Source organism: Typopeltis vanoorti, chromosome 5 (assembly GCF_054136105.1).
Source record: "Typopeltis vanoorti isolate ZY-2024b chromosome 5, IOZ_Tvanoo_1.0, whole genome shotgun sequence".
NCBI classification, from domain to species: domain Eukaryota; kingdom Metazoa; phylum Arthropoda; class Arachnida; order Uropygi; family Thelyphonidae; genus Typopeltis; species Typopeltis vanoorti.
Genome location: NC_143553.1, coordinates 66,769,994 through 66,796,160, shown reverse-complemented (window position 1 = coordinate 66,796,160; position 26,167 = coordinate 66,769,994). Strand labels below are relative to the sequence as shown.

At 35.7% G+C, this 26,167-nt stretch overlaps 1 protein-coding gene across 4 annotated transcripts in view; it reads left to right on the top strand.

The window, feature by feature from the left end:
- The window catches only part of Sfxn1-3 (Sideroflexin-1-3), a 260,013-nt gene that overhangs the window by 214,165 nt on the left and 19,681 nt on the right, over window positions 1–26,167 (top strand). For all 4 annotated transcript variants that reach the window (XM_090392487.1, XM_090392486.1, XM_090392488.1 and 1 more), the window contains exon 10: window positions 21,987–22,034. In XM_090392487.1, the coding sequence (XP_090248613.1) occupies window positions 21,987–22,034 (48 nt within the window). The remainder of the gene's footprint in view (window positions 1–21,986; window positions 22,035–26,167) is intronic.

The following is a 26,167-nucleotide window of genomic DNA, read 5'->3' as shown; positions in this document are numbered from 1 at the left end:
CCAGTAGCTGACTTTTTGCTGTTCACCCTGGTTCCCTGGTGAAAACAACGGGGGCCTTGTTTAACCGGGCGATGCCCCAGCCGGCATGAAATTTTGTCATGCTGTACCATCATTTTCTCTATTGGTTTAAGCCAATAGGAATACAATTTGGTCGGCTAAATCCCAAATTGCCAGCCCATCCTCTTTCGTTCAGTATCCAGGTAGATATCCAACAGGGTGCACCACGAGAAGGTGAGGATTGGACATTAGGTCAGAAACCCTGGTCGGTTCTTTGCATTCCTTTAAAGGCTATGTGGAGGTCTCCTCTCAGTTATGCGTTTATATTGATATATTTATTCATATATATATATATATATATATATATATATATAAATTCAGTTGCATCTACAAAATCAGGAACAGATATGAAAGCTCTTTCCTATTTATTATAATTCTTCTATTTTTCCATTTCAGATTTTTAAAAATTTCTTCTGTGACTGATGTAAATAGAGGAATTATAGTAAATGGAAAAGTGCTAAATCACCTACAATTTGCTGATGACATTATTCTTGTAGGAAGCAGCAGAAAAACTAAAATGAATGATCAGTGAATTGAATGCAGAAGTAAAAAGAAAGGATTAAAAAAAAACAAAGACCAAACAAAAATGATGTATGATAATTACATAACCAAAAAAGTTAGTACATGTGGAATGACTAGGAAATTGATATAGTAACTCCCTATGTTTACTTAGTGCTAATAAAGATCAAAGAGGGAGGGTATGAGTATAGAAAAATTCACCTTGGTAGGATAGCCTTTGGAAAATACTATGAAGCACTGAAAGGAAACATTGCTATCTGCCTTAAAAGAAAAATATTGAACAGTTGAAGAAGACTACCCAGATCACTGCTAAGTATTACCATTCAAGATAAAAAGTACAATGCTTAGTTCAGAGCTTATACCAGGTGCAAAACATTTTAACAGCCATTAAAATATCCTATCGGCAACGGGTAGGTCATATTTCAATAAGTAACACTTAAAATTTGGACGGAGTTTATCTAAATGTTATCCCACAGATGAAAAGACAGTTATAGGAGGATCAAAGAGGTGGCTGGAACTTGACGTAGGAAAGCAAGATAGGGAAGAATGGAGGGCCTTTGTGGACAGAAAGTAGCTGATGATGACAATCAGCTGGTTGGCTGAGTGGACAGCTTACATGCTCTCCATCCGTCAGGTTGTGGGTTCAAATCCCACTGTGGACATGGATGCTTATGAACATCTTTAGGTAGTAGATGAATACCATTTCTCAGCATTTTTTTTTTAAGATTATCTAATCCTTAGCTGTTCAGCACCACTAATCTGATATAGGCTTACCACTTTTCATGAGTGAGATTCACATATAACAAAAATGAATAAATAAAAAAAATTAAAAACTCTCATATGAAACCACAACTGTGTCATGTGTGTGGGCAAGAGTTTAAGGAAGACATAAAAATCTATTGATGCATTGGCATCTTTAAGAGGAAAGCAGCATGCAAAAGGCTGTTTCAAAAAAAAAAAAAAGGTTGATAGAATAAAAAAGAGAAAGAAAAGTTGGTTTATTATATTTAAAGCAGGACATTAAATGATGGCTGCCAAGCAGCTGCTCATTCTCATTAAACGGATATGTACCTTCAAGGAATGCACAGAATACAATGGTAGTATTAAATGAAAAGTTTAGGTTATGACTAACTTCCTATTGACAATTTTCCTTTATCCATCAGGACTCCAATATTGCCAGATCTTATGTTTTGGTCTTCTAAGGCACTTCTGACTGCATCATTCCATCTAAATCTTTTTCTTTCTCTAGGTCTTTTCCATCCTAGTATCAAGTATATTTTGCTAATTATCATACTACCAGAGATAAACTCTGCACATGCATTCCTGAATGCTAACGGTTTCAGGTCCCTTTTAATATCTTCATGTTTAATGTGATTATATTATTGATGACATCTGTTCTCTTCCATAATTGCTTCAGAAACTCTCATATCTTTGATCCCCAGTCTCTGATCAAGTATTGTATTTCCAAGCCATCTCTCAGATCCATAAGTTGGTGTCAGCACCGTTTTTATATACACTACTTCAGTGTTTTCACCCTAATACCAGATTTACTTATTCTGTTGTCTGTTTCTATATTTTATTTGCATCTTCAGTAAAAATTGGGCCTCAAATAGTTGCAATTTACTTCTATAGGTATCTCATTCATGATGCAGCCACTGTTTTTCCATGTTCCTGCCTATTTTCTTAGTCTTTGTCTTTTTATAGCTGATTTTTATACCAGATTTGTTACAAGAAATTTAGTTAAGGAATTCGAATTCTATGGATTTTAATAGATTTATTTAAGAGTATAACATCATCTGCATAAAGTAAAGACTATATTAACATTTTCACTTTTGCTATTAGGCTTAATACCACTTTCCTTCAAAAAGATGATGAATAACATTGGAGATAGTATTCATCTCTTACATCCTTTGTTTTATATCTGATTTTATTTCAAATCATCTTCCTGTAATTTCTAACTACTAACTTAAATAAATATAAAATGGAGCATTTTAAACATCCTTTCTCTTCATACCCTGTCATATGACTTTTTCAGATCTACAAGTTTACTCTAATTTAATTTACTTTGTTATATTGGGATTCTATAATCTCATATTGTAGGGACGGTGGGGGTTAGTGTGACTGTTGGTGCCTCTATCTGTGTGTGGGGGATTTCTGTAAATGGAAAATGCCAAGGATCTATCAGGCTGATGTGTAATCAAAGCATCTAGGAAAGGAAGATGATTGTTGTTTTCCTTTTCTAAGGTGAGCTGGATCCTGGGATGTTGACCTGTTAAGAAATGTATTGATAAAATGTTGAGAGGATCCATGTCATGTAGCCAAATGGAGAATACATCAATCTATGTAGCATACCAAACAGTGGGCTTATATGAGTCAGAGTTTAAGGCTTTCTCTTTGAAGTCTCAGTGAAGTAGTTGTCTGAGGGGAAGGGGGGGGGGCATGGCTGTCCCTATCTGTTTATAGAATTTTCCTTGCCAAAAAAAAAAAAAAAAAAAAATAGCCAGAGTTCACAGTGAACTGAAACAGGGCTGAGATTTCAGAAAGAAATATAGCTTGGATAAAGTCTAAGGTGCTTTTAAGTGGGACATTAGTGAACAGAGAAAAGACATCAAAACTGACCATTATGTCAATTTGTTAGAGTGGAGGCTTTCTATACTGGCTTTAAAGTGGACTGAGGTTTTCATGTGTGGAGCATTGCTAGTATGTTATGAGAGTACTTTGGATAAATGTTTGGCTAATTTGTATGTAGATGAATCAGTGCCATCCACAGTGGGACATGATAGCACATTTTTGGCAGCCCATATATGGGGGGGGGTCTAGAATTGTATGGTTTTAGTTTATTGGTGATCTTCACAGGCTAAGATGCAACCTTTTTAAGGAGCCTGTGAAGTGTTCCAATTTGTGTATTGGTGGCATCATGGCCTAAAGGAAGGTAGATAGAGCAATCTCTAAGCAAAGAGAAGTTTATGCATGTAGTGTTGATGGTTTAAAACTACAGTGGCATTTTTTCCCTTAGCCACTTTCATAATTACTATTCTATAATACATTTAGTTTAATTCTTTATCCAAGTGTAAATATCTTTATTTACAAATAAAGATATTTATTTGTAAATATCTTTATTTGTAAAATATCTTCAGGACTGAGGTAAGTGCAACTCGTAGCAAAGGTGGACCAAGCTCTCATCACTCCTTGTCTCAGTATCTCCCATGCAAAGCACATCTCCTTGCAGACATGTATACTACTATGCATTAAGGGAAGGGCCACTACCCAGATCGGTTTTGACCTTTATTGAGGTCTCGTCAGTGGAAGGCAGACCCAGAGTGGCGATACTAAGGCAGAAGCAGTGGAGAGGTCATATTTACCTATACGAGTTGCCAACCAGTGTACCACCTTATTATTAAATTACTCTGGATTTAGAGAAAGATGTTGGAAGATATTTTCAGGTGCAAACTTCGTTTGCTTGCACTTGGATAAAGGATTAAACTAAATTTATTATAGTCTAACCAAGTGCAAAATAAACTTCCAACATAATTACTATTCTGTTGTTGCTTTATATTTTCAGTAGTGCTTCATATTCCCTCTTTGAGAGGTTGCTTTTTTTGGTGGTTTTGCATGTGTATGGCTACATCCAGTCTGATGTTAGAAATATGGGTAGGAAAATGGAAAATACCTCATTCTATTTGGATCATAATTTTTTCTGTAGGATGTTTTTTAGGTATGAGTGCATAGTTAAGGATGTTTTTTAGGTATGAGTGCATAGTTAAATATGTTTTTTAGGTATGAGTGCATAGTTAACGTATCTAAACAACCAATATCCCAGGTTCCAATTCACCTTGGAAATTAAAACAACAGTCTCCTTACTAGAAACGTTGATTACATACCAGCTTGATGGATCTCTCACATTCTCTATTTACAGAAAACCCACCCACCCACACACACACACACACACTGGTAGATACATTCACTATTGTGTGGTTCCCCCCCCCCCCCTTACCATTCATCATTCCACCATAGGATATTCTGGAAGAAGGTCACTCTACTCCACCACAGCAAATAGAAATATAAGAAGCTATTTGTGGAATCTGTTTTAGCCTTAAGAAACTTTCTAAACCTCAATAAATATGGGAGGCACTCATCCTCAGATCGTCAGCCCAACAGTCAAGAGCACCCATTTTAGCCCACTGAGAGGGCTCAAATTTGGTTGCCTTGCTTCAGCCTCGTTTATCCAATGTTAATTTGTACTGTTTTCTCTGATAATAGCAGTTTGACTTGGCTGAAATATCAGAAGTATTAATTAAAGTTATTGTAATTAATATTCAGCATACATTATAATTTCCTCAAAAAGCATGACTATGAATAGCTAATATATACGCCTTTCCATCAGAATTTCTTAAATGTCTTCATTGTATCACTTCCCCTCCCCTTTTCACCTTACCATTAATTTTTGTAATTCATAGATCTTCAGTCTATCATTATAAGAGCCATTCCAATGTTCTGAATATCATCTTGGTAACTTATCTCTTGATCCTATCTACCTCCTCAAGAAACTTTAGTGACCAGATGGGGCCATATCAAAGCCTCTCTTTCTCTGCTGGCCAGTGTGTTTATCAATAACCAAGTAATCCTATGAGTTATTTTAGCCACCTTTACAATACGACCTCTGAAGATTTACAGACTGACAGAATCCTTCACTTCATCAATTTAGTGCAGTTCAATTCCATCAATGTAGTACACAGCTGGCAAGTTCTTTATTTAATGCTAACATTTCATAGAGGTGTTATTTAAGCACACACCCACACACACACGTGTGTTTGTGTGTATACATCTAGGTTGCCTTGAAACTACAATTTTCCTCCAGATCAATGTTAAACTCAAGAAAATCGACCGTAGAATCCACACTATTTCAGACATTAAATATATTGTGTTAGGGACCACGAGATGGCAGCACATGTTGAGCCACCTCTTCATTGCATGCCACTTAATTAGTGATAGCCTTGGGCCAGCTATCTCTGATTGGCTACCAGTGGCGATTGAACTGCCCACTCAGTCTCCAAAAGTTAGATAGGGCTAAAACTGCCTTGCCTACTCCCTATATGGGAATAAAAAGGTGTGTTAGCTGATTTTTTTTTTTTTTCTTATTTCAGTGTTACCTGTCAAGACTCCAACATTATCAGGTCTTATAGTTCTATCTTCTAAGGCACTTTTTACCATGTCAATCCACCTATATTGGTCTTCCTTGGGTTTTTTCCCTGCCAACCTGGCAGAACACTTGTTTTGCTAATCTTTCCTCTCCCATTCTGTTTTAAGTGACCATACCACCTGAGATTAGCTCTGCTAACACACTCCTGGATGCTAACAATGTCAAGTTCTTTCCTAATATCTCATTTTTAATATGGTATTGCTATTGATGCCATCTGTTCATGTCCCTAATCTTCCTCAGAACTCTCATATCTGTGGTCTCTAGTCTTTGGTCAATTGTTTTACTTCTAACCCAGCTCTCTCAGATCCATAAATTGAAATTGGTTTGAAAACTGTCTTGTATACAGCTAATTATTGTTTTGATTAATTTCTCTCCTATTCCATATAAATTTATTTAGTTGACCTCCTACCAATACCAGCTTTGTTGATTCTGTTGTCTCATATCTAAATAGCTGAAATGTTTTACTTGTTCTATAGGTTCTCCATTCACAATGCAGGTGATATTTTCAGTGCCTCTGCCTATTTTCATTGTCTAGTTATTGCTGATCTTTATACCATATCTATTACAACAGTTATTCAATTTAGTCAGGGAATCTTGCAGACTTGTAGCAGATTTATTTAAAAGTATAACATCATCCACATAAAGCAAAGAGCTGAGATTAACATCCCCAATTTTGATATCAGGTTTAATACCACTTTCCTTCATAATATGATCCATATAGATAATAAATAACAGAGGGGGAAAATGTACATCTTGTCTGACACCAGATTTAACATTAAACCATCTTCCTGTACTTCCTTCAATTCCAACTTCTGACTTAGAACTCAAATAAAGACTAAATATTGCTTGATACATTGCCCCATTGACACCATACAACTGTAGCATTTTGAATAGCTTCTCTCTTGGCAAGTTGTCATATGCCTTTTCCAGATCTACAAAACTTAAATACAGATCTTTGTTATATCCCCATGCTTTCTCAACTATTTGTCGTAAAGTGAAGATCTGATCCTGACAGCCTCTATTTGGCCTGAATCCAACTTATTCTTCACCACACTTCTCTTCCACAATTTTTCTCAGACGTTTTTCAAGTATACTTGCATAAATATTACCAGGACCACTCAATAAGGAAATATCTCTGTAATTCTCACATCCAGTTTTATTTCCCTTTTTATGTATGGATAATATGAGAGCTCTGCTCCAATCACCCAGAATTCGTCCCTCTATCTAGGCCTTCTGAACTATGCAGTGCAGCCACTGTAAGACTTTTATACCTTCATACTTGAGCATTTCTGGTTGAATACCATCTACTCCAGTTGTCTTTCCACATTTCAGGCTTTTGGCGACCTTTTCCTACTTCAAGTGTGGATATGTATTCCTGATTGCATGCCTGGTCAGTGTTTTTTACAACTGTGCTGTCACTGATTGTTTCATTTAGCAATTTTTCGAAGTAATTACTCCATACTTCAAGGATATCTTTTTCTCCCGTTTATATGTCACCTTAATCATCTCTAACTCCTTTTACAGTATTCTTTCCTCTAATTTCTAAGCTTCTTCAATAACCTCCAAAATATTTTGCCACCTCCTTGATATTTATTTTCTATGTTCTTGCCAAAGTCCTCCCATGACTTTTGTTTAGCCAATTTTACACAGTGTTTAGCTTTCTTACATTTGTCTCTGTATTCTCTAAGAGCACAAGCTGACTTATTTGCCAGGAACTTTTGATACTCTTTTTTCTTTTCCTTCGCTGCCTCTTTAACTTCTTATGTCCAGCATGGTGTTCTGATTTTTCCATCCTTGCAGACAACCTTACCACATACCTATCTGGCTGAATCAATGTTTTCTTCAGGACTTGCCACTGAATCTAAGTGTTGGTTCCTGTTCTCAAAGTCTTTCATTTTTTCTTGAATAGTGTTTGTGTATTTTAGTCTACAGTTTGCATCTGAGAGCTGTTCAACTTTTATTTGCTTTAAAACTTTCTTACATGTTATTCTTTTCAATATGAAATTCAATTTTATCCTGCTCAAGACTGAATGGCGATCACTTCCATTTCAAATCCTGTGTACACTCTAGTGTCCTGCACCAGGGAGAAAGCATCACTATGAGCAATAACATAGTCAATGAAACTTTTCTTATTCCTTGCCTCTTCTCTCCACATGAATTTGTGCACGTTTTTATGTTGGAGCATGGTGTTAGTAGTAATAACCAGTCCATGTTCTGAACAGAAATCCAACAGAAATTTGCCATTATTATTAGCTTTGCTCTTTTCTCCAAATTTTCCCAAAATATTTTTGTTTGTCTGAAAATCATTTCCTACTCTGCTATTGAGATCTCCAACAATGACCAATTTTTTTATTGTGTCAGTTGCTTTCTCCAAAGCCTCAAAAAATTCCTCCAATCCTACCTTAGTAGAACCTTCTGTGGAACCACAGGCACAAATAAGTCTCATTGTTCAGTTCCCCCATTCTGATATTTGCCCACATCACTCTACTTGAAATTGCCTGCAATTCAAGAAGATTAGCCTCGTATTTAGTGTTGAATACTAATATGAGGCTGAATGGTTAGTGTATCCGCTCTCCAGCCAAAAGGCTGCAGATTCAAATCCCAGCATGGGCACGGATGTTTGTGATTGTCTATAAAATGCTACTGGTTGTTTTTTGTGGTAGATGCCATTGTTGTAGTTGCAGTTCATTGGTGGATTGAGTGGTGGTGACAGAGAGTTGTAGAGGTAGAGGTGCCCTCCCTTGATGAGTCTTTGGACTCCCTGGAGGTGTGTCAGGTAATAATAATAATACTATGGCTATTCCATTTCCTTGATTGTCATTGCCTGAATATAACATTTTGTATTTATTGCTTAGAAAGATCTCACAAGTTTTTGCCTTTTTTTTTTTTTTGTTTCACTTATCCCTATTATGTCGATATGGTACTTATCCAATTCCTCAGCTAGCTCCATTTCTTTGTCATTCAGGCTTCTTATGTTGATAGTACTGATCTTGAACTCTGGTGATGTTGAGTTGGGGTGGCAGGATTTGTTCCAGTAGCTGACTTTCCGATGTTCGCTCTGGTTCCCTGGCAGAAACAGCGGAGGCATTGTTTAACCAGGTTACGCCCCATCCGGCATGAAATTCTGTGTTGTACCATCCTTTTATATTGTGGTTTAAGCTAATAAGAATACAATTTGGTCGGCTAAATCCCAAATTGCCATCCCATCCTCATTTGTTCAGTATCCAGGTAGAGCAAGTTGTTTTGAGATGTAATTTTTTTTAAATTATTTAGATCAGAAATTTAGCAAATAAATGTGTTCATATGATTTGTCAAAATGAAATGCTTATACTTATAAGGAAATCCAAGCTTAACACTATGAATTATTTACTTAATGATTAAGTGAACTTATCTCAATGTTAAAAACACTGTGATATGAAGAAATATTAAATTTTACTTGTTTTGTTATGAAATTTTAAAATTGATCAACTTTCCTGCACTGTGAAATATAACTTTATTGCCATTTAAAGCACAGCACTGAAACCATTGCTGGATTGGAGTAGAAATTACTCTGCTGTATTTCTGAGCATGCACACAGAAATGAAGATAACATTAATGAAAAAGAACATGTCACTAATAATCAGCAGATCCAGATGAGAAGAAGGATGCACAAAGGAGAATTGTGGTTTCTGTGTCTTCAGTATATGAAGATGACAGAAATGAGAAAAGTTTGAAATGGAAGACTGAGAGAGGAAATCCTCTAAAAAAAGAGATAAGTGTGAAGTTTATTGTAGGATATTACACTATATAGGATCTCTTCGTTTGTATATGAAGTGGAAAGTGATAAAGTTTCTGGAAAAAAACTTAATTGCTTTCCACTTCATTACAAAGGGGCCCAAAAAAAAAATGTTTGTGAGCAATAGTTTAATTTATTACTATTCATATTATTATCTTCATCTTCAGCCCAATGAAGTCAAAGGCTCATCATGAGAGGTCCCTCTGTCATATGCACAGCCCATCATCTTGTGCATTAAATGCATTCAAATTCTCTGCAGACATCACACTCTCATGTAATGCATTCCAATCATTCACTGCTCTCCATGCAAAAAAACCTACTTCTTATTCCTTTGCTCATACTCTCCTTAAACAAGGGGTAGGGGCTGAAAAGTTCTGATAAATGCCTAAAACAAAAATTATATTAAAGCAACTGATATAACCACAAGAAAGAACATATCTTAAAACCCTTTAATCCCCCATGTTTCATCAAATTGTAATAATTTGTTCTTTTTCTTTTAGGATATATAAGAAGACATGTCAGAGGTTTTGAAGAAATTTGAATACACAGAGGTGTGGGCTGTCATCAAGTTTTTTGTGCTGCAAGAAAAGCCTGCAACTGAGATTTACCAAACTTTATGTGAAACTTTAAGGGACTGTGCTCCCAGCATATCCAACAGTTGTGAGATGGGTGGCCAAGTTTAAAACTGGACATCCTGAGACAACGGATGCCTCCAGGGAGGAAGACCTTCCACAGCGATTATGCCTGAAAACATCAATGCAGTGCATGCCATGATCCTTGATAGATAAATAATTCCAGCCAAAAACATTGCAAAAGACTCTGGCAGTATCCAGGGAATGAGTTGGGGATGTTATCCACCAACTGGACATGCAGAAGATCAGGAAGACTTTCAACAGCAATTACAACCAAAAACTTTACTGCAGTGCATGCTGTGATCCTTGATGATAGACGAATACCAGCTAAAAACATTGCAAAGATTCTGAGGATATCCAGGGAACAAGTTGGGGCCATTATCCACCAACATGCAGATGTTCTCAGTGAAGTGGATCCACAAATATTGACCAGAAGAGAGAACGTGTGCTTTCATCTCAAGGGATTTTGGGTCATTTTGAGAAATCAGGTGCAATTTTTTTTTGGCTCGTATTGTGACTGTTGATGAAACATGAGTTCATGACTATGACCAGAGACCAAACAATAGCCACTGGGGTGAAGACAAAAATTCTCCATGGCCAATGAAGTTCTGAACCCAAAAGTCACCAGGGAAGGTTCTTGCCATTGTCTTTTGGGATATGGATGGTGTAATCCTCACCAAGTACCTCAAAAAAAGGTCAAACTGTTACAGCAGCAGTTTATTGAACAACTCTGAAGGAATTGAAGGAGGTACTGAAAGGAAAATGCCACAGGAAGCTGAGCAGACACATGTTGTTTTTGCGGGACAACACACCTGCTCACTTCTCATGAAACCCAACAGAAAATACACAACTTGGGCTTTCAATGTCTGCCTCATCCACCCTATTTACCAGACCTGGTCCCATCTAACTATTTCCTATTCCCAGATTGAAAGAAACATTTGAAAGGTACAAAATTTACCACAGATGATGAAATCATATCTGCAGCTGAGGACTGGTTTGTGTAAAAGGGAAAAACTTTTTTCTCAGAGATTGCAAATGATGCAGCAGCATTGTAACAAGTGCATAACACTTCATGGGGAATATGTAGAATAATGTGTATCTTACATAGTTCTACCTCATTTCCTTCATGGTGATTATCACAACTTTGCAGCACACTCTCATACTTCCAGGGATGACCTCTTGTTCTCCCCTCATCTCCCACTATTCTATGAAAATCGTCTTCAGTGTTAATCTTATGACAACCCCCTTATTAACTTGTACATCTCTCTCATATCACCTCTCCTCGGACTATCCACTAGACTGTAAATTGCATCTTCTCAACCTTTCTTCAAACTTAACATTCCATCATTATCATCAAATTTCTGCACATACCCTCAGTGGGATACATGTCATGAACTGTGTACAGGATATTATGATAGTACTACATGAAAAAGGTATTTCATTACCAACTTCCTATCACAATTCTCCTCCATATTAACCTGTTATCTGTTAAATCAACATTCCAATATTATTAGATATTATATTTCTGTCTTTTAAGGCACTTTTTACTGTATCAATTCATCTAGATCTTGGTATTCCTCTGAGTCTTTTTCCTTGCCAGCCTAGCAAAGAACACTTGTGTTGCTAACCTTTCCTTTCCTTCTTTTCCTATTCTGTTTAAGTGGTCATACCACCTGATAGTAGCTCTGTTAATACATTCCTGAATACTAACAATATCAAGTACTTTCCTAATATCATCATTTTTAATATGATATTGCCACTGATGTCATCTATTCAATCCCCTAATATTTCTCAGGACTCATATCTGTGACCTCCAGTGTTTGATCAAGAGTTTTTATTTCTAACTCAGCTCTCAGATCCATAAGTTAAAATTGGTTTGAACATAAAGCAAGTTTAATGTTCTGACTAATTTCTCTCTTATTCCATATAAATTTATTCAGTTAATTTCCTACCATACTATCTTTACCAATTCTATTGTCTGTTTCTATTTAATTTGCCAGCTTCAATAAAAATTGTGTAAATAGCTAAAATGTTTTACTTGTTCTATAGGTTCTCCTTTCAGGATGCAGTTGATGTTTCAATGTTTCTGCCCTATTTTCATTGTCTTTTAGATGCTGATTTTCATATCATATTTATTGCAGCAGTTTTTCAATTTAGTTAGAGAGTCCTACAGACTTGTACTGGATTTACTCAGAAGCATAACATCATCTGAATAAAGTAAAGAGCTGAGATTAGCATCTCCAACTTCAGTACCACTTTCCTTTATAATGCGATCCATATAGATAATGAATAATAATGGAGATAATGTACGCCCTTGTCTTACACATCAAACCATCTTCCTGTAACTCCTTTGATTCTAACTTCTGATTTATGACTGAAATATAGACTAATCATCGCCTGATATAGTGTCCCAATTACACCATATAACTATAGCATAACAGCTTTCCTCTTGGCACCTTTTATATGCCTTTTCCAAATCTACAAAACTTAAATACAGATCCTTGTTATATTCCCATGATTCCTCAACTGCTTTTCTTAAAGTAAAAATCTGATCCTGACAACCTCTGTTTGGTCTGAACCCAGCTTCTTGTTCTCCAAGATTTCCTCTCCACAATTTGTCTTAGCTGTTTCTCAAGTATACTTTCCAGGAACACTCACTTTAACAGTATCACTCAGTTGGAAAATTGCTATGTAATTCTCACATTCAGTTGTACCTCCCTTTTTTATAGAAGGGTATAAGCACTCCAATTATCTGAAATTCGACACTCTGACCAGGCCTTCTGAATAATGCAGTGTAGCTACTGTAAAACTTTTATACCTCCATATTTCAGCATTTATGGTTGTATATCATCTATTCCAGCTGCCTTTCCACAAATGTTAAGATTTATGTAGCTTTTTCTACTTCAAGTACTGATATATATTAATGATTGCATTCCTGTTGAGTGTTTTCTAATACCATGCTTTCACCGCTTGTTTCATTTAGCAATCTTTCAAAGTAATTACTCCAGATCTCTACAATATCTTTATCTTCAGTTTTCTTGTTACCTTTATCATTTCTGATATTTTTCAATAGCCTTCTGTGGGATCATAGGCACAAATAAGTCTGTCTCTGTCCTGTTTCGCTTTCTTATATTAGCCAACATCACTCTACTTGATATTGCCTGCCATTCAAGTATCTTCATATTTAGTGTTGAATACTATAGCTACTCCTTCTTTCCCTGATTGTTATTGCCTAATTATAACATTTTGTATTTGTTACTCAGAAAGAGCTCACCTGTTTTTGTCTTCTTTGTTTTGGTAATGCCTATTATGTCAATCTGGTGCTTATCCAATTCTTCTGCTAGTTCCATTTCTTTTCCTTTGATGATTCTTATGTTGATGGTGCCCATCTTGATCTCTGCTGAGGTTGAATTGTGATCTGTTCCTAACTGACTTTTTGCTGTTCACCCTGGTTCCCTGACAAAACCAACCAAGGGCTTATTTAACTTTGTAAGGCCACAACTGGCATGAAAGTCTGTAATGTTGTACCATCAGTTTTTGTTACAGTTTAAGCCAGTAAGAATACAGTTTGGTCAGCTAAATCCCAAATTGTCAGCCCATCCTCTTTTGTTCATATCCAGGCAAATATCTCACAGGGTGCACCACGAGAAGGTGAGGATTGGACTTTAGATCAGAAGTTGTGGTCAGTTCTCTGTGTTCCTTAAAAGGCTACACAGAGGTCTCTTCCCATTTATTCAGCATTTATCTTTAAGCATCTCTCTCTCAGTTAACATTCCAAAGACGAGAAACCACCTTAGTCAGTTCTCTTGGCCTTTCCAATATTCCTTCATCCTTTTAAAAACCAGGTTACCAAATCTCTGCACAGTAGTCCATATGTGACCTGATCAATGCCTTATACAATGGAACCAGAATCTCCTTACTTTAACACATTATTGTCCTCTGCATCATTGTCAGAATTTGTTTCGTTGTCCTCACAATTTTAGTAATATGACCTCTAAATTATTCTTATCCATCCCAGATCTCATATTTCCTCCACCTTCTCCAATATATCCTCACCAAGTGTAAATTCTACATCCCATCTTTGTTTTCCAAATTTTAAAACCTTACACTTTGGAACATTGAACTGGTATCCTCACTCAGTCTATTCAAGTCCTCTTCAATAGAGTAAGCAAACAAGTGAATACAATTGAACATTTAAATCTTCCCAAATATCATTAACATACAGGTTAAACTGTAATGGCCATAAAACACACCCTTATGGCACACCACTAGTGACTTTCCTCTTCCAGGATATTGCCCCATATGAAACTTGCCAATACCTATCAGATACTAATCTCTCCAATCCAGTGCACTAAACTAATATCCAATCCATCTGTTCCAGTTTAGCTATTAACTTATTGTAAAATCTCGTATAGAAAAAAATTTAGAAGTACATTTTTTTCTATGTCGATTTTACATGGAAAATTAAATTTATATTAAATACTTGTAATTAAATTAATGTAATAACTCACTTTGCTGTATTAAATCTGGTAACAAATTGTTAGAATATTTTGGTAAGAACCATTAGAATTGTAAAAACAAAAAATAAGCTCAGACAGGATTAGGCAAATGGACCTAAGGCTAGCAAAAATCGCGAAGACCACCGGATTACGAGTTTTCCCGCCAAAACTCAACAATGGCATGGGTGGTGGAGAAAAACCCTCCAGTAAATCCGAGGGATTTAATTTGGAGGAGGACCAAGGTCAAAGAGAAGGAGATAAAAGGCTGGCTGGTGGGGCTCTTGATTCGAAGTTTTATTCCTGCCAAGCCTTTTTTGAGGATGGGGAGAGACACGTTCCTGCGAGCATGCATTTCCGATGAAGGTGGAAAGTTAGATAGCAGCAGAGAGGGTTTTTTCGAGATATCCTACCATATAATTCTTCGATGATCTACGTGTGTGCTGTAGTATTGCTGCTGTAACATAGAGTCCGATCAGAAATTTTTTTTTGGAAGAAGCAGAACATACCTGTATACCTTTAGGATCTAGGACTATATATGATGAGCTGGCAAGATTGTAAGTAAGCTGTTTTAAGTTAATTACTAGATTGTGAAAATTAAGCGACAGATGTTGGTTGTATTGTTGATTAGCAAAGAAAGTATTAGAGAAATCAAAAAGCTGAACTTCTGTTTAAATGTGAATAAGTAGTATATATAGAGTTTTAAGGAATTTGCTAATGTTGTGTAATGCAAAGAAATTGAATGTGGATTAAGTTTTAACATTTTCCTGTTTATAGCGTGAGTAAAGATAAAGTGTGTTTAAGTCTATCCACGTGTCTAAAAATGTATGTGAAATTTTAATGTCTTTGTCTTAAAGCTTAAGTGAAAAATGCTTGAATGATCATATGGAGAATTAGACACGCGATTTGTATGGTCTCCATTGTTATCTAGTTGTATTAGGCTGAACCAGACACTTGATATGTGCAGTTTAAATTTTGTAATTAATTTGTCTTAGAATGAATAAACATGTTTGTTTTGTTAATAGCTTGCATGATCTTGCCTTACCAATACACTGTCTCATAAAAATATAGAACCTGTGTGACCAGAGAATAGTAATAGCCACGACTGACTGATATTAAGAATTAGGAGTTGCTTGAATTAGAGTTAATTTAAGAGATATTTCTTGTGCTTAGCTGAACGTTTCTCTTGGATGTAGGGGAAAGAAAAACAATTCTTTTACACGATCCTTAATGGTGCAGTCGTAAAGAAAAATAAATTTTTAAGGATCAATATAAGAGAAATACAGCAAGGTAGATTAGGGAATTGATTCCAGCCAAAAGCTTTTCCTGTGTCTACACTTCGAGCATGTGAAATAGCTTATTTACGGCCTTGAGAGAAAGGGAGGAGTAAAACTATAGACTAAAAGGATTAGAATAATCACAAGTTTTGTGCATGAAGAACTAGCTCAAGCAGCAACGATAAACTTGGTATTACGACTGATAAGAAAAAGACAGTCTGGCGTTAAATAATAATAAATAACAAAATATTATCAATAATATTAAAATTAAAAGATAGATATTATTACACTTATCATGTGATGATCTATCAAAAGCCTTTGCAAAATCTAAATATACTAGTGTGTATCCATCTACTACTGCTATCTATCCATCTCTTCTCCAGTGCTCCTCTCACCTTATTGTAATAAGTAAATAGATGATTAAAACATTGCCTCCCTGTAGGAAATCCATGCTGTCCATTGATTTATGAACTGGGATGTATGCTGTCCATACATCCCAATTCTGGATCTTGGCTCTCACTAACCTCTCCAACACCTGACATACAAATTTGAAAATTGCATTCTACCACCTCCCTTGTGAAGCAGTACAATCTTGCTTTCCTTCTGCTCCTATGGAACTTGACCTAGTGTACGACTCATATTAAATAGGTTGCAAGGCAGATGTCAATTCCCTGGCACATTCCCTCAAAATACATGGTGATATATCAAGTCCCACAGCCTTATTAACATCAGGTTTGCTCAATTTCCCATATATCTCTTATTCATTTGCAGTCAGTCTCCCTCCCCTTCCACTGCTCTCAAACTCTGCATGCTCTCACATTCATAAAGATGAAATATCTTTTATGAACTGCTCATTTAATATTTAACTATATACTTTGCAGCAGTTATCGTTATACCATTTTATCTAATCAGTGTCATCATCCTGCCCTAATCATTCTTTTGTTTTTTTCTGCTGGCTACATATCGAAAAACTCCCCGAGTTTTTTTTCCCCATTAGCTAACTGTTTCTGGTCATACTGTACTTTTTCTATCCTTACCAACCAAGTCACCTTCCTTGCCTGTTTCTTGTGCTCCTCATGTAACTGATTATTACCATTCACCTTATGTTACCTCCTTGCCTTCTTCCTCTGTATTGCATACTTAATCTCTTCATCCATTTCACACCTACTTTATTTAACCTTCTGACCTTTGGAATACATTTAGACATTGCTTCTACTAGATAGTTCTTAAATAGTACCCATGCAGCATTAATCTACTTTCCATCTAACTCCATGTTCCATGCTATGGCTGCAAGTTCTCCTGAGCTTTTCATAGTCACCAGCCTTGTAGATCCATGTATATCCTTTCCTCACAGAAGTCCTCACTTGTCTGGCAACCATCAAAGTAATCACTTCATGATCACTCTCACCAGCCAAAAGGAGAATTCACACCTTATTTATAACGATATTCTCTGATGAGATGATCAAATCCAAGACCCTTGATCCTTGCATTCCCTCTGTTACAATACTGCCTGAAGTAGTTGTCCCTCAAAAACTTATTCATTTTCTTTACTTCCAGTTGCTTCCTTGTCATCCCATCTTATATTGTCATGATTTAAATCACCCATAATGATCATCCTTTTCCTATTTGCTGGGTAATTCCTATACATTTCATGGTCACTACCCTGTACATTGTCAGGTCCGTAGCAACATCCAACTAAATATTTCATTATATTTACCTCTTTCCTCCTTGCATCTCTATCCTACATGTGCTTAGCTCCTTTTCTGTCATCAACACTCCATACCCATTTTTTCCTTTTTCTATCTTTACAAAAACATCATACCCTTTCATCTTTATTCCTGTCAGGATGGCATCCTCATCCAACCATGTCTCACTTATTCCAACAATTCTTGGATGAACAAAATGCCACAATTTTGTTCCCCTTGTTTCTGATACTTCTAGATCTGTAACTAGTTTCACTGATGCCACTTATTAGTTGTAACTTCTCCATGCCTTTCTCGAGCCATTCTTCTCTCTTATTAGCCATTCCAGAACCCTCTTCAAGTCCAGCCGTATTGCTTACATACCATGCTACCCCATTCCTTTCTTGTGTACTCACACATTCACTTCCTCTTTGAGTATCGACCTTTTTTCGTGCTGTGTTCTCATGTCCACCCTGAGTGCCCTCCCCATTTCTCTGTATGTCCTTGCACATTTATTCTCTACACTCATGCTGTCCACTTTCATTCAAAAGCACCACTTCAGTCCCTCCTTCCATACTCTTCTGCTCTTCTGCATGACTTCTTACTTGCTGAGATCCATTCTCTACACTCATTACTTTCCCTAGCAACAGCAGTCTCCCCAAATGACACACACCAAAAGCATTCAGATGCAGTGCATCATTTGTATATTCAATCTGTCCTTCAAACTCATCCCACACATTCACAAACTGCCCTCCTTTCTCTTCATACATTTATGTTAACATATCATTCATAATCTTTGCTTTCCACCTCAGCTCATCATTGCCATACACTATCGTTCTTATCATGTTATTATCTTTATTCTTCTCAACAACCTCCTGATATCCAGTCTTACATTTTCCTTGTTTCCAGTCAGGTCATTTGTTCTTACTACTACTAATACTACCAACTCTTTTGCTCACTTATGTCTCACATCCAATAGCTCAATCACTCTACTGATTTTACTCTTGGAAAACAAACCTTGTGCATCTTCTCATTCACCTCACCTCATCTCTAATAATTGAATCCCCGACATAACGCCAATCGCAAGTCTTTCATACTGACATTCATATCAGTCTTCTTTTTCATTCGTTCTTACATATCCACAATTGTCTTCATTTCATACTGCATCTGCTTCATCTCTTGCTATCTTACCACCAGTCTTATATGCTTTTCACCATCAGCTCTACTCATTATCTTATTAATTATTACATTGTTTTTCACCATCATCACACATTTTATCATCAGTTGTACTCTTTTCCTCAACATCAATTTCACACATTTTTGTGCAGTCTTCCTTGACATCTGTTTCACTTATAACACCATATTCTTTACTCTGATTAAAACAAGCATCATAGTCCATCAGCATATTGTACTTCTGCTTATCTATACTCGCTTCTTTCTCTTATTCAACTTCTCCACAATATCTTCCTCCTGTGCATACATATTACACTCATAGCACTCTACCATTTTTGAAAAATCCACACCATTCAGTTTGTCTTTTGCACCAACCTATGCAACGTCCCTTTCACCACCATTTCATTCCAGTGCATTAATAAGAAACAAAATTTTAACCAAACACCATGTTCCAAACACAAATATCACACAGCAACATTCAGTCTAAAAATTACACAGTATCATCACATTATAAATATAAAATTAACTTATCTAGCTGCAACCCATCCACTTACCAATGTTATAACTGATCCTAAAAGGTGATTTGAAACTGTAGATATGGGTTTAATTATCAATTCAATGAATTGATAATTAAACCACTCCTTGACCTGAATTCAGCTGCTCCTAACATGGAGTACAGAAGCTGCTTGCAGCCGATTCACTGAATACAGTCGCTACTTGAGATTGCCATATCTGGCTATCCTCACTTAGTTTAGCCTGTGGGTCGACACAGTTTACCAGGGTGTGGCCGCTACCAGTTTACAGTAGCTTCTTGGAGCCATAAGTGAGAGTTGGGTATCCAGTGAGAACCAATCCATCTCAACCACAATTACGTGCGACTGTCCAAGTGGAGAGGTACTATCTCTCCTCAACACTTCCATACACCCATACACAACGATGGAAAGTAAAAGATCCAAAGGGTCGCCCAGATTTAGATGGATAGACAAAATAAAAGAGGACCTGAAAACCAAATCACAACAAGTGATACCGAACTGGACAGAATTGTTCAGATTCTCCAGGGATAGGCAGAAGTGGAAAGAGTTCATTTGGCCTCATCGTCATCCACATAGATGATGGAAGAGAGAAGAAGAATTATGTTGAGACTTTTCATGTAGAAAATAATTTCATTCTAAAGTGATTAAACTGTTATAATTTATTCAGTGCAGCTATGACTTTAATATAGAAAATAAATTAAATTATGGAAGTGTTTGGAATTAAGACAAGACGTGCTGTGTTCAGTGCTCTCTGATTTAGTATCAAGGAAGAATTTAACTGATTTATGTTGCGGCTATATAAGAAGGAGCAGTTTGCATTAATTTTTTTTTTTTTTTTTTTTAGAATTCTGTCTAAAAGATTGTTTAGATCATGTAATTAATTAAAGGAGGCACTGGAGAGAAAGTGATTTTCTCTAGTCTTCTTTAATTACAATGGTGAAACATTGCCTTCTTTTCCTTTTTATAGATGGTTACTATACGGGCTGTACTTCGATCATCTGAATCTTCTAACATGCTTTCTGAATTATGTAGTACAGCCACTATAAAACTTCAATATTTCAGCATTTCTGATTGAATATCATCTTGCAGTCATTTTCCAAAATTCAGGTTTCTGATTGCCTTTTTCTACCTCAAATATTGATATGCACTCCTGATTGCATTCTTCATGAATATTTTCTGTCTGTTCTGTCATCACATTTAACAATCCTGAAATTTCTGGATTTCTTAAATAATGATCCTTGTGTTCAATTTTTATGTCACTTTTAGTATCCCTGATTCCTTTTCACTGTTCTATTCTATTTTTCTAAGCTTTTTCAACAGTCTTTAGAACATTTTGCCATCTTCCTGATATTTATCTTCTATATTCTTATCAGTGTCATTCCATAGCAATGAGACCATTTGATGATTTCGATCAGAGATAACATTTTTTATTGTAAGCTTCATATTCTAGTACAAAATTTTGAATAATCATATGTGTAACCCAAGTCATATGTGTAACAACATGTCATTAACATGTCAGCGAGACTTTTCATATTTCTTGCCTCTTCTCGCAATGAATTTGTGCACATCTTCATGTTGGAACACAGTGTTAGTGATGATTAGTCTATATCTTGAACAGAAATCCAGTACTTACCATTATTATTAGCTTAGCTTTGCTCTTTTTTCCCAAATTTTCCTACTCTACTGTTAGATTCCAGCTTTTCCTTTATGTCAGCTGCCTTCTCTAATGACATATATATCTCAGTGTCAAGTTTTCCATTTTGATGTTTGATAACATGACTCTACTTGAAATTGTCTTCCATTCAAGAAGATTATCTTCATATTTAGTGTTGAATATTGTAGCTAGTCCTTCCTTTCCCTAATGACTTCTTTCTTTTCTTATTAGGTAGTGGAGGATTTTCTTGACCTGGTTTGAGACTACTATCTGCTTATTGAAGACTTGAAGTGGCTTAAAAAAGTACCATGTTTTGACTTGTCCATGGTACTAAATGAACATTAGGCTTTACAACATTTTGTGGGTAGGATTACATATAAATATATTTTTTAAAAATCAGTTCTTTTATTGGAGATTTTGAAAATTAAAATAGACATTTTTTTAAATGTTTTGCTAAGTAACTGAGCTCTCTCTTCTACATTTTTCCACTCATTAATGTAGTATATGCATTTAATCGAATATATTTCAAGAATTTGAGTTTTTGAAACAGAAACACGGACAGTATTTGTTTCACCTTGCAACAATGGTCTCCACATTAAAGCTTGCATAAAACCTGAGTCAGTAAAAGAAACACTATGCATAAATAAGTTTATATTTTTTTACTCAGGTAAAATACTTCATAAATGCATTAAGAAACAATTTTTATCTAAATACATTGTTACATTTATATTTTGAAACAAATTCTTGTAAATGAGTGGTCAAACATGAATGATACTGTTAACTGGAGTTCGTAATTCTTTTTGGACAAAAAAGATTTGAACAAAGAACAATGCAGTTGCTACAGATTATGTTCTTTTGAAAACTGATCAGTCATATACATTGATGATTGTATAAATTATAATTATATGCAACTTTATTTTTTAATGGAAAGTATAATTGATTTTAGATCTATATTAATTTTACTCTTTTTTTTTTTTTTTTTTTGCAGCCTTGTTTTTGCTACACCTTTATGCTGTGCATTGTTCCCACAGAAGAGGTAAATATTTTAAAAATCTCAGGATTTTTAAATATTTTTGTCTTGTTAATTGAGTAATTATAAATAGCATTCTTTAAAAAACTACAAAGCCATAAGAAAGAATGAATTAATTATAGTGACTTATATATATTCCAATCTCCTTAAGCCAAAATTGCAGTAATTAGATGTTTCAGTAGGTTTTTAAAAAAAGAAAATGAATGGGCATTGCATTTCATGCTGTCTGATGTGAGTTGGAAGCCAGCACAGTATCTCCTCGGTGATCTGCCCACAGTAGAAGAGCAGTTTGCTGGTTGGATAATTAATAGTACAGTTACATGGTGTTGTACTAGAAATCATTTGACATACCAACCCAGTCAAGGATTGGTTAATTGATGGTTCATTCATTTGCAGGTTAGGTCAGATAATTGAGAGATCGCTGTATATAGTGGGTTGTTGCTATAGGCCTGGGAATGCAAAGAAGAATGTGGATGGCATGCATTGGCAAATTAGCACAATCGGTGAAGGCAGAGTAATTATTATGGGAGACATAGATTTGAAGGAGCAAGAGAGGGAAGGAAATGGAATTTATACAGCTACTAAGAGATGATTATTTGAGACAGCATGTTAATTATGGGGACTCAACATTCAAGAATGCTAGATCTAGTAATAGCTTCAAGAGAACATAGCAGTAACCAAGTAGAGTAATATTGCTTCTGACAGATGGTGTATGACATAAATTTGAAGGAGAGGGAAAGAAATTGAATTTATACAGCTGCTAAGGGATAATTATTTGAGACACAATATTAATTATGGGGACTAAGGTTCAAGAGTGCTGGATCTGGTAATAGCATCGAAAGAATTTAGCAGTAATCAAGGTAGAGTAATATTGCTTCCGACAGATGAACAGCAGAGCAATCATATTATCTTAACTTGTAAGATTGCCAGACATATAGAATTGGAATTAAGTTAAGAAAGGGATATATGAGGAATTACAAAACAGATAATTATGACAAACTGAAAAGTTAACTTGAAGCAATTCTATGGCATGAGATAGAGGGAAACAGTATTAGCAGGGCATGGGAGATTCTTAAGGGATGTTTGAAGACAGCAGTTTGAGACTGTATACCCAGAGTCAGGAAGATAAATCAGGTAGAAGTTAGATGGATGTGTAGCATCATAAGTGCAGAAAAATAAAAAAGTTTTGTGTAGGGTATATAAAGAAAAAGGTAATCAGTAAGCTCATGAGCTGTACAAGGCACAAACAAGAAAGGTGACCAGTATAGTTAGGATAGCAAGAGCAGAATATAAGAGTAATCTCACGTGTCTATACTCTAAGATCCTCTCACCAACTTATGTTTTTTCTGAAAACTTTGAAGACCCATGCCCTCAGTGATCAATTCCTTATATGCACAATTCCTAGCTCTGATATTATCTTGGTTGCCAGCTACTGGTCTTTTCAGTTGTAAACTTATAATATGTGTGACTAAGAAATGATTGGCACTCAGAATACTATCAAGTTAGCACTGTGAGTAGCATTAGCAGCAGTGCATGGCAATGAGAGCGCAGCATGTTGTGATCTCCAGAACTACCCAAGTAGAAAGCGGCCTGGCCGGAGATCTACAATATGCAAATGAATGGGTATGGCTGCATCATATGAACACTATTCAGTGGATACCAAAAACATCAATTTCATGATTATGTCACAAAATTCATTTAAGAAAACCATCCTTAGCATGCAGGCAGTACATGATACAGTGGGTTGTAATTTGCCAACCTCTGGAATAGATCTTATTCCAGTTTTAAGAGAGAAATTAGCCACAACACTAAACTATGAAAGGCTGAAAACTATGTGCATGAGAGTTCCGAGAAAAAGTAGGGGAGTGAAGATAGCATCGTTGGCAAAATGATATTAAAAATTAAAAAATTACAAAGAATTGACATTGTTAGCATTCAAGAATGTGCAAGCAGAGCTTATCTCAGAGCTTATCTCTTAAGTGCTACATCACTTAAGAGAGTAGAAAGGCTAGTAAAACAGTTATTGTGTTCTTTATTTTCCCTAGGGGGGAAAAAGACCCAGAGCATGACCAAGATCTAGATGGCTTGATATATGTGAATTGTTGTATTGCATAATCCCAGCATACAAAACACATAAAAGAAATTTGTAGTAAAAACATACTTATTTAACATTCATCTAGTTTTGTGAATAACTATGGTTCACTTCTCCAGGAGACAATAGTGATTAAAAAATAGAATAAGCTACAAGCAGGTAACGATTTCAATGTTACAAATTTAAAAGGATTAACATTGGAATGCATACATGTGCTATGTTGCATCTTGATAGTTACTGGTGTTATATGTGCTACCAGTGTCTATATGCATTAGATGTTTTATGGGAGAAGTCCAGATATGGTGTAAGATCATGCCTTGTTTGTTGCGCTGTTAATGGATGTTTTAACATATTTTAACTTTAAAAGCTCTGAAATAGAACTTGTAATCTATATAGAGCATTTCAGTTCATTGCCACATTACTTCATGTTTGAATTCTCTTCTATTTGCTGCCAATTCCTTATTTGTGTTTTCTCTGTTCTTAAAATGTTCTGACATGTGTATCTCTTCTGATCTACCCATCTGTCCTATATCCAAGTGTAAACACTAGGTTTCTTTTGTGGTTGTGGGTAGATTTTGGATGTCTAAGTAGACTTGAAATCTTGTCTGGCAGGAAGAAGGCAACTTTAATCCCTTCTTAAGATAGTATCCTTGAAATCTTGTCCATGACTGACCAAATGTAGAGAAGTATTGCTCTCTTGTAATTTATTTTTCCTTGTCGTTTGGTGGCTTAAAGAGTTCCATATAAGATTTTATTAACTAGTGTTCTGTTGTAACTATTTTTGTACTTATTGCTGGGGATTTTGTATTTGGATACTCTGTCTTTTTTAATGTTTTAGTATTATAAGATGATGATGAGATTTGGCATACAAGTATCTTCTGATGTGAGTTAATAATACAAGTGATCATGATGATAATTTGTGTCACTGCTTCATATGAGACATATCCTTTTGATTTTTCTTCAAATGAACTTTTTTACTTACTTACTGTCCTCTTCCGTCGGGGACTGGTTGAGTCTTCCATGTTTCCACAACGACCTCCAGGAGTCTCGGTTTCTTGCAATAATGGCTGGTGAGCTGTCTATATGCTTGTAATCCAGAGTTGACCTTTATTGTTGTCATCCATTTAGTTCTTGGTCTTCCTTTTTTTCTTTTTTCTTTTATTCTTTCATGCAGAGCAAGGATGGGTTTTTTTTGATGGCATTCTCTCGACATGTCCGTACCACTGAAGTTGTCTTCTTTTGATCTTTTCGATTAATGAGTCTGTATATTTTAGGTCTTGTCTTAGAGTTTCATTTGTTTTCAGAAAATACAGATCTTACTAGGTAAGATCTGTATTTTCCAGATCTTATTAAATGATGACCATGCAGTCGATATTCTATGTTTAATAGTGGTCATGGTATCTAGGTGTTCTGTTATTACTGTCCATTTTGTTTTATTTATTTTTCTGAGGCATTTCATCTCAAAAGCCTCCAGTTTTCATATCTCTGTCTTCTTGAGTGTCCAAGTTTCTGAAGCATATAGCACAGTGGGTATTATAATTGCATTATATAATTTTATTTTTAGAGGTTTGGAGATTTTATTATTTTTCCAGATCTTACCTAGCTTATTAAATGATGACCATGCAGTTGATATTCTATGTTTAATAGTGGTCATGGTAACTAGGTGTTCTGTTATTACTGTTCCTATGTACAAGTAACCCTCGTATAACGCAGTTTCAATATAAGACGGTCTACAAACTGTAGTAACCCTTTATCTTTTCATATATTTTTCAACATGCAACTTAAAAATCAAATTTTATCTTCGTTAAATTTGTGTCTGCAAGTATCGCACATGTAGTTATAAGTAGCGAATTTATATTAGGGGAAATACCCTTTAGCACACATGTATGTCAAATGTACGTCAATTGTTTACCATATAAAGTATTTATTGTTGAAAATTGCCTTTGTTTTCTGCCAGGAAAGCGCATTAAAAATCATGTGTGTTAATCTCAAACTGAGCACCTCATTTTCTGGTGAGTTACATACAATATGTAATGCTTTTTTATGT